The 10,007-nt window shown below is 39.3% G+C and overlaps 2 protein-coding genes across 2 annotated transcripts in view; both read right to left on the bottom strand.

Moving 5' to 3' along the window:
- LOC107712396 (NADH dehydrogenase [ubiquinone] 1 alpha subcomplex subunit 13-like) overlaps positions 1 to 262 on the bottom strand; it is a 1,366-nt gene extending 1,104 nt beyond the window's left edge. The window contains exon 1 of the mRNA XM_016517633.1: positions 88 to 262. Coding sequence (XP_016373119.1) covers positions 88 to 181 — 94 coding nt within the window. The 5' untranslated portion in view covers positions 182 to 262. The remainder of the gene's footprint in view (positions 1 to 87) is intronic.
- Positions 263 to 3,077: 2,815 nt separating this feature from the next.
- The window catches only part of LOC107712390 (transcriptional repressor p66-alpha-like), a 16,031-nt gene continuing 9,101 nt past the window's right edge, over positions 3,078 to 10,007 (bottom strand). Inside the window, exons 6-9 of the mRNA XM_016517627.1 lie at positions 7,590 to 7,812; positions 5,610 to 5,974; positions 4,608 to 4,803; positions 3,078 to 3,905 (exon numbers count right to left, since the gene is read on the bottom strand). Of these exons, the coding sequence (XP_016373113.1) occupies positions 3,781 to 3,905; positions 4,608 to 4,803; positions 5,610 to 5,974; positions 7,590 to 7,812 (909 nt within the window). The 3' untranslated portion in view covers positions 3,078 to 3,780. The remainder of the gene's footprint in view (positions 3,906 to 4,607; positions 4,804 to 5,609; positions 5,975 to 7,589; positions 7,813 to 10,007) is intronic.

The raw sequence follows: 10,007 nt of genomic DNA, 5'->3' as shown, positions 1-10,007 counted from the left end.
CTTGTGTGTGAGAGTGTGTGTGTGTGTGAGTGTGTGTGTGTGTGTGTGTCGTGAACCCCGCACTGATCAGCGCGTGAACGCACGTACCGGACAGGCCTCGTCTGGGCAGGTTTCTCCGGTAATCTACGGGCCCGTATCCTCCGGTGGGAGGCATGTCCTGCTTCACCTTGGACGCCGCCATCGTTCCGTCCAGCGCCGCTCCGCTCGCGTCTTCTTCGGCTGCGGCGAGTGCGGATCCGCGCTGCTCTCCGGCGCCTCCAACGGATCAGCGCAGCAGGGTTCTTCTTCTTCTTCTTCTTCTTTTAAATTTAATGGCGGTTGGCAAACCAACTTAAATGGTGCATTCCCGCCACCTACTGGATAGGAGTGTGGAGCGCATAATGATTGTTAGTTTGAGAACTATAGCCAAAAAAATTAAAATAATAATACACCGCCAATTATTCCCGCTTTATTTACTACAACTGTATCCTAAATTCTATTTATCAGTCTTTTTTCTTTTAAGAAAATAATTAATTCATGAAATATTCTTGATTGCTTTGGGCCATTTCCTAACAGAACCTGAAGTGACAAATTATTTATTACGATCCTAAAGCTTGAATTAGTTGAAATCTTGCTCCTTCATATGCATCACACTCTATAAGTACATGTTCTACTGATTCTGCATGACCACATTGATCACAGCTTCCAGTTTCATGCTTCTCCATTCTATACAGACACTGATTTAACAAACAATGTCCAATACGCATTCTTGACTTTAAATCGTCTTCTTTCCTCTTGCCAAACTTTCTTCTTTCTAGACCTACCTTCTCTTGAATATGATGCAAGTGTCTGCCTTTTATTCCACTATCCCACTCCTTCTGCCAGTTCTTTCCTATTTCATTTGCAATGAACCCCTTTACTTCTGCTTTACTCATTCACACTTTAATGTCAACCTGTGCATGTTTCAGAGCTTGTTTAGCCAGACGCTCTGCCTCCTCGTTTCCTTCCACACTCATATGTGATGGAACCCACAGGAAGTTTACTATTATTCCAGATCGTCTTATTCTGAATAAACTCTGCATCACTTCAAATATCATATCTTGTCTTGCTGTTGCAGTTCCACTTAGCAAGCTATTTAACACTGAAAGGGAGTCTGTGCAAATGTCTGATCTTATTGGCTGTACTTCATCTATCCACTGAAGAGCTAGGAATATTGCTATTGTCTCTGTAGTAAAAACAGATATATGATCTGAAATTATTTTTGATACTTTGACTTTGAATTGGGGTGTGTAGACTGCTGCTGCTGTTATTCCAGATTCAGGATCTTTACAGCCATCCGTGTATATTTGTACGGTGCTATAATAAGTTTGTTCACTGCACTGCTATATTTGTAAACATACTTCTTTCCTTGTTATGTTTTTCTTCATATAGCTGAATCAACTACAGGCAAAGGGAAAAGCCAAGGAGGAACTGCTGAAGTTGCCACAGAAGGGGCTATTGATGTCCCATATTCTGTGCCTCCTCATTAGCAGTCCATCCAAAGCTTGATAGTTTATACTCATATTCCCAGCAATCCTTCAGAACTTTCTTAACTGGATAACTATCTAAGTGTCCTTTTATATTAATCCAGTATCTCATCTTTAACTTGAGCCTTCGAATTTCCTGAGGCATTTCATCCATCTCTACTTGTACTGCTGCTATTGGAGATGATCTTATTGCTCCACAACATATTCGCAGTGCTTGTGATTGAATTGCCTCGATCTTTAAAAGTTGTGTTTTAGATGCCGAACTGTACACCATACTACCATAATCAATAGCTGCTCTTATCAGTGCACAGTATATTCTTTTAAGAGACTGACGACATGCCCCCCATTCAACACCTGCCAAGCACCTCATTACATTTATTGCTTTTTTACCTTTGTCTACTATTTTCTGAATATGAATTCTAAAATCCAGTTTTGAATCCATCCACATTCCCAGAAATCTAATTACTGACACCTGCTCCAATTTTTGACCATACATTTTAATATTCATAATTGGATTGATTTTCCTTTTTGTAAAACAGATTACCTGAGTTTTTGCTACAGAGAAACAGAAACCCCATTCATTAGCCCAATTCTCAACTTTTTTAACAGCATTCTGCATACACTTCTCCACATGCCCCACATTGCGCCCTCTTTTCCACAGCGCACCGTCATCTGCATACAAGGACCTTCCTATCCCCATGTCTATCTGTGTAAATATATCATCAATCATTAGCTTAAACAGAACAGGACTGCTAACACTGCTAATCATTGATACACACCAATCCTCCCCAATCTTCTATGATCAATCCATTGTAATCTGTGTTAGTACTCCCCCACAATGTGCTGTGTGCATTAAAATCACCACACCACACCACTTTATGACTTCCATTTCCTCCAATATTTTCTAGCTTATCCTTGCTTAATCTGTCACATGGATTGTAAAAGTTAATTATTCTAATACTCTGTACTCCTTCCCATATTTCAACCACTACAACCTCTTGCTCCCCATTTACCTCAACTGTTCTATACCCAATATCTTGTTTAATAAACGTTGCTACCCCACCACCATTTCCTTTACATCTATCTCTTCTGACTGTAATGTATCCATGAATTAAAAAATTTAATTGCGGTTTAAGCCACGTTTCTTGAACACATATGTCAGGACTATTTTCTTGATTTGTTTCCATATCACCCAGTCCTAATTTTATGTTATGTAATTTTAATGTTTCAACTCCAATCCATGTCTTTAAAGAGTATTTTTCTCTTGCAAAGTGCAAACTTTACACGTTTATCCAGTTTGTTCTTATATCATTCACACTGATTTATACATTTTACTCCTAAAAACCTGGCGAAAATGTGTTTGTTTTCTGTCTGTTGACTATTATTCTGATGAGAAAAACTATGTTTGCAAACCACACTTAAACTAAATATTTCACCTATTTTTGGAGGCTCTTGAAGTGAGAGACGCTCTTATTTTTGTCCTGCAGATGAGCTAAAGCCACAAAACACTAATTATGATTAAAACACATAATATGAAACACTGGAAGTGAATGAAGAGGTCCAGTCAGAATGAAAGGGTTAAAACGTTTTATTACAGGAACAAATAAATCTAACAAACTGTAACTTTGTACATGTTGCAGGAAGCAGACGCATGCTGCTGCATCTGTCCGTAACCATGGAAACACGACGTTGTGACATCATCATCATCATCGCACAACAAAACAAACCTGGACTGTTGGATGGGCGGAAACATGAACATGATCAGTTTTAAACCAGAGCCATGAGAACAATCTGCCTTCATCATCATCATCATCATCCTCATTATAAACACTGATGCTCTGCACCAATAATCTGCAGCTCATAACAATCTGAGCATACTTATGATCTTCTAAACCAATTATGAGTGGAATTACTTCAGAAATGCTACATATCGAGAATCAGCTGCATGGAAATACAAACAATATAATTACAGTGACTGCAAAAAAATATTGACAAACGCATAAAACTTCAACAGACTCCACACTCAGACATGGTTCAGAAGAAAACTAATTAATTTAGAGTGACTCTGAATCTATGAGCTGAAAAATAAAATGTTTGTGGAAGAACAAACGTCGTCAAACACACACATACACACACACACTTACGTAACGAAATAAAACTAAGCCGTAACAGCAGCACACAAAGCGTCTCTGGTGTTTTTGGTAAGAAGTGAAGTGACGATCAGAGCCCTTGAGAGAAGAAACCTGCAGAAACCGGATGAATCCAGAACCTGGTTCTACTTCCAGGAGTTTGCGGTCTGTGAGACGGAGCGAGATGAGATCATGTCCAGCAGATACTCCCTGTGACGCTCCACCGGCTTCTGGACCGACAGACTGGGGTTCACATAGGCCATGGTCACGCCTGAGAGAGAGAGACAGAGAGAGAGTGTGTGTGTGCGTGTGTGTGTGGTGTGTGTGAGAGCGTGTGTGTGTGTGTGTGAGTTTGTTATAATAAAAAAATATAAATAGTAGATCAATAACTTGAACTTATTTTAGTCCTCATTTTCATTTACTTCAAGTTGAAGCACTAAAATGACTAAAAAGAAATAATAATTAAAGAAACCCATAAATCTAATGAAAATGACTAAAGAGCTTTCTAGATAAATAAATACAACAAAAATAAAAAAAATAAAAGCTAATTCAAAATATGAATAAAAACATATTTCAGTTAGTTACCAAGACAACTTTTCAAATTTTTTCCTTTGGTTTAAGTTGAAGCATTAAAACTACTAACTGGAAATAATATATATATGAAAACTAATAAAAACAACAAAATTACATAAAAAAACAAAAAAACTCAAATTAAAATGAGAACCGAATAAAGAATTTAAGTTAGTTGTTAATGTAACATTTTTAAATAAAAACTAAAACTGAACAAACTTAAAAAGTAAACCTAAATAGCAATAAAAAAGATAAAAATGACAAAAACACATCACAAAATTACTACATATTGTAACTAAAATGAGAAGTAAAACAAAAACAAAGAATAAAAATAAAAGTTCATTCAAAGCACTAACTGAATCTATATAACTAGCAGTAGTAGAGCGAGTTCTGCAGAATCTACCTGCTGCGCTGCTGCTCCGTTTCCTCACGCTGCTGCTGCTGACCTTTGACCCCTGACGCTCTGCATGCTTACCTGGCCTGCTGACCAGAGCGGCGGCCGCCACGGCGTTCTGCAGCTGAGAGGACGGGGAGAAGGCGTGAGGAACGACGCGTATCGCAGACGGCTGCACGCTACGAGCCGACGCACTCGGAGACACCTGGAAGAACAAAAACCTGCGTCAGTCACGCTGAAGAGCCAGACTGACCTCAGACCGACCTCAGTCTCAGACAGATCGCTGAATTCAAGCAGTGGATCTCACAGCGCTGTTTAGTGCTTGCGTAACCGAGTAAACACATCTGCTCTAGTGAGCTCGCGCCGCGTAGTTCGAACTTTGATCCGAGCGGATAAACGGTCTGTGTGGCGCGATTCAAATTAGTCGCGCTGTTTCGTTCCGCTTTTGGCGCATAAACATTAGATCGAACATTTATCAAACTCTTCATATCGTTTTAATCGAAGAAAATTATTTTGCGATAATTATCGTTATCGAACTATCGCCCAGCCCTACCTCAGACCGACCTCAGTCTCAGACTGACCTCAGACCGACCTCAGTCTCAGACTGACCTCAGACCGACCTCAGTCTCAGACTGACCTCAGACCGACCTCAGTCTCAGACTGACCTCAGACCGACCTCGAGGACCTCTACAGCCCTGAAAAACAGCGGAGACCAGGACAACTAGATGAGCCCCAGATACAGATCCCCTGTAAAGACCTTGTCTCAGACGACCACCGGGACAAGACCACAGGAACCAGTTGAGTCCTCTGCACAATGTGACTTTGCTGCAGCCTGAAATTAAACTGCTGGCTTCGTCTGACCAGAGGAGAACGGAACACTATTACGACACACTATTTCCCTGTTTAATACTGTAAAGCTGCTTTGACACAATCTGCATTGTAAAAAGCGCTGTATAAATAATGTGACTTGACTGACCTCAGACTGACAGATGCACAGCTGCGACGCCTCACCTGTTTGACGGCTGCAGTGGAGCGGCTCACGGTCTGAGCTGAAGATGAGGAGCGCGCTTTGACCTGATCGGCCTTCATCCCGTGAGCAGAGGAGGAGGAGGATGAAGAGGCAGGGGGCGTGGCATGCTGCAGCACTCGCTGATTGATCTCCCGTTCCTGCTGAAGCGCCTTGACGAATGCCACCTTCAGCCGATTGGTGTGTTCGGCTTTCAGCAGCTTCTTCTGATTGGACGACATGCACTGCTCACACATGACGGCTCCGCCCTCGTCTCGGCGCCAGCGGCAGGTGAAGTCCGTCTGACACTGAGAGCAGCAGCTCGGCTCTCCAGCGCTGACCACCAGACCGGCGTACAGACCCTGCTTACCTGACACACACACACACACACACCGGTCAGAACATCAGCACATCAGATCATGTTAACATTCTAACAGTACATGACACTTACTGTGATGTTTGGTGTCTAATGAGACTCAGACAGAAAGTAAAACAATCCTGCAGTGCTTCTGTATCTTTACAAACTCTCATTTATATTGTGCCGCTATGAAAATAAAATCTCAGGACTGTTCTAACACGAGCTGCTCATCTCTCATCACTTCAACTCCATACTGAAAATATGGTATAAAAAAAATAAATAATAGAAAATAATAAAATAATATTGCAATATAATAAAATAATAATGGCAATAATATGAAAATAAATATGAAAATGTGAAAATAAATATGTATATGAAAATAATATAAATAACATAAATATGAAAATAAATATGAAAAATATATAATATTGCAATATGATCAAAATAATATGAAATAATACAAAATGATTATAATAAAAAATAAAAATGCTAATAATAATATAAAAAGAAATATAATATTTCAATGTGATGATAATAATAGCATGATATTGTAACATTCTAAAAATAACAATATGCTAAAAAAGAAATAAAACATTTAAATATGATGCTAATAAAAAATATATTAATGATAATATTGCAGTATGATAAAAAAATATATAAATAATATGAAATAATATAAAAATTAGGGCTGTCAGTTTAACGTGTTAACTTAATTAGTCATGAAAAAAAAAGGCGATTAAAATATTTTAACGCAGTTAACGCACTGGCCCCGCCCCCAGACCTGTACATCATCTTACATTTCATACAGTTGACTGCTGACAAATATGATGCAGGCTAACAACTCCATAAATGCAGCTATGCCATAAAATTCAAGATATTGGGGCAAAAACAGTTCAGTAAATAAGAAGCAATGATACAGTGTTTCCTTGGTTACCGCTGTAAACAAAGCAGAGCTGCGCTTATGAACAGCAATGATACAGTGTTTCCTTGGTTACCGCTGTAAACAAAGCAGAGCAGCGCTCATGAACAGCAATGATACAGTGGTTCCTTGGTTACCGCTGTAAACAAAGCAGAGCTGCGCTTATGAACGCTGCTAATATGCATCGTTCAGAGGCAAGATGAAAAGAAAATACCACGTAAACATTTCTAAAGACAGTCAGTTCCCCTCAGAGATACAATCATATAAACTCCTACTCCAATTGTATCGCGATTTGTTTGGCATCTCAACTGATTTGAATCGTCACATGCTCTAAACATTTCTAAAGACAGTCAGTTCCCCTCAGAGATACAATCATATAAACTCCTACTCCAATTGTATTGTGATTTGTTTAGCATCTCAACCGATTTGAATCGTCACATATGTGACGGCTCGTGGTTCATCGTTACATCCCTAGTGGTGATTAAGCTTGACACTATCAAACGAGAACAGAGAATAATTGAGCTGAAAAATCACACTATATCGTCTCCTGTAATGTTTAAAGTCCCTAATGGAAGTTTTATAGCTAAACACATTGTTATCTAACTGAAGAACACTGCAGTGCTGACACGTTTCTCTTTCTGATTATTACTGTGCAGCTGCTGTATGAAACCCTGTGTAAAGCACTGTGTTTGCGGCGCTGATCCGCACCTCGGCCCAGAGACTGCAGCAGGTTCTGCACCACCTCCTCCAGCCCCAGCAGGTAGATGAACTCGTTACTGGCTGCTGACGGCACGAAGGTGAGCTGCGGCGAGGACGGTTTGGGCGGAGGGATCTCCAGCAGTGTCTTCTCCAGCTGTTTGCGCAGCGCTAGTTTAGCCGCCTGACCAGCGTTCGACACGCCTGACCCAGACTTCAGGTTTGAGCCGGCAGCCTGCGGGACACAGTCAGTGAGTAAGGGATATATGAGACCCTGCAGCACAAAAGCAGTCATAAGCAGCACAGGTATATTTGTAGCAATAGCCAACAATACATTGTATGGGTCAAAATTATACATTTTTCTTTTATGCCAAAAATCATTAGGATATTAAGTAAAGATCATGTTCCATGAAGATATTTTATAAATGTCCTACCGTAAATATATCAAAACTTAATTTTTGATTAGTAATATGCATTGCTAAGAACTGATTATGTGGAACACCTAGTAAACGGATATTTAATAAAATGCCACGATTATCTTGTCATAATTATCATAATTACAAGATGGCATCTAAGAAATTCAACTAATAATGAATACCATACTAATAAGCAAAAATTACACTCGTTTCATTTTAGTTATTGCTGAATAGTGTTGAACTTTCTTCTCCTGCGTCATATTCTTCATGAGATGTGTTTGAGCGTCGCCCTCTACTGTACAGACGTGAATTTACATTTCCTTCAGCCTGAGGTGTATTCGTTTCACTTTTATTGTGAAAGGGCTTTTACGTTTGTAAAATAACTTTTTTATATTAAAAACAAACAAGCAAGCCCTGCCCAGACTTAAAAAGTAACTCAAAAGTAACTTAATGCATTACTTTCCATAAAAAGTAACGTAGTTAGTTACTTTTTTTAGGGAGTAACGCAATATTGTAATGCATTACTTTTAAAAGTACCTTTCCCCAACACCGTTCGTGAGCATTTAAGTGTGCAGTTAAAAACTAGCCTAGAGCGCCATCTGCTGTTAAAATCTAAGCTCAGAATCAATTCCAGAGGAATCGCGATGCATTCGGAAGATCTCAGAATCCATCTACGAATCGATTCTGCATCGATTTATCGTCCCAGCCCTATTAGTAAACTGAATCAACATTTTCACTGACAAGAAGGCTTTTTTTGACTTAAATAGTTTGATAGAATATATTTAAGGAGTCCCAACTTAGATGTTAACCTTTTAAAGATGTCTGTCAAAAATGCATCCTAGCCACCAGATAGCAATGCACATCTGTTTTTGGTAACAGGTTTCAGGACAGGGCCTGGTCAGACCCCAATGACTGCTCGAGGACCAGACAGCCATTTGTCCTGTCCAATCCTTACAATTTTTCCCTCGATATTCGCATTCCTGGGGTGATTCCAACAGAGGTAAGATGCATCTTCTTTGTGATTTGCACATTTCTTTATAGGGCCATGAAACCCCCTACTTCATCACCAGTTAGTTCTCACCACAGTTTTGAAAAATGCTATGAAAGTGTGCGTGGGAAGCTGTGGAGACGACAGCGGCTTCTGTTTGATTTCACTCTCATTGAGTTAAAAGCATCACAGGTTCCCATAAACCCATGCTGCACTTCATCATTCCCTGCATCAAAATGAACATATTATGCATGCTTTGGTAAGAACACTGTGCAAACACACACATCCTGTGACAGCTATAATTTAATACAGAAAACAAATGCACAGCCGGTTACATTTGTACTTTGCATGGAAAATCTATATGAGTGTGCTGTTGCTTATTTAATAACTGAGACTGTTATTTTGTGGTGTTTATTCATTGCTTTTGAACGGTTATATCGAGCTGAAAAAACTGTATGGATCATGTTTGTGTTGGATCCTCAGGGTCTGTGGAAGAGATTTTATGCCAAAAACTCCTACAAATGAAAACAAACACTCACTTGCAATCCATAACACGTCTCTCAACTACTAAGAGAAACATATTCTCATAGGAAAATGACATGCAATCTCATGAATAATAATGAGACACAGATGAGTCATCAATGTACTATAGAGATAATGAATATTTTAAACCCATAAGACCAAAATTAACTAGTTTTCTCTAAAATGAATTGATTTTGACATTGATGTGCAGGGCCCCTTTTAACATCTTGGAAAATGTAGTTTAGTGTTTCATGAACCTTTAAAAAGCAGATAAGTATTGTAGTGCAGTAATGTTTAAAATATTGTAAAATATAAGTGTTTAAGCACATTTGTGATGTTTTATTTGATCTTCAGTGGTCTCCAGATGCATAATGTCTTGGTATTAACAGTTTTTCTGCAGCGCTAAGGTCTAGACTGCATCTCTTCACACTTTGTAATTATGAGAGCTGTACTCATAGCTGCAGATTTAAGCTTTGTGTGTGTGTGTGTGTGTGTGTGTGTGTG

This window comes from Sinocyclocheilus rhinocerous, unplaced genomic scaffold, assembly GCF_001515625.1.
Source record: "Sinocyclocheilus rhinocerous isolate Xijiao unplaced genomic scaffold, SAMN03320098_v1.1 scaffold1830, whole genome shotgun sequence".
NCBI classification, from domain to species: domain Eukaryota; kingdom Metazoa; phylum Chordata; class Actinopteri; order Cypriniformes; family Cyprinidae; genus Sinocyclocheilus; species Sinocyclocheilus rhinocerous.
Note: the sequence above shows the minus strand (reverse complement) of the source record. Positions and strands in the feature narration are given on the sequence as shown.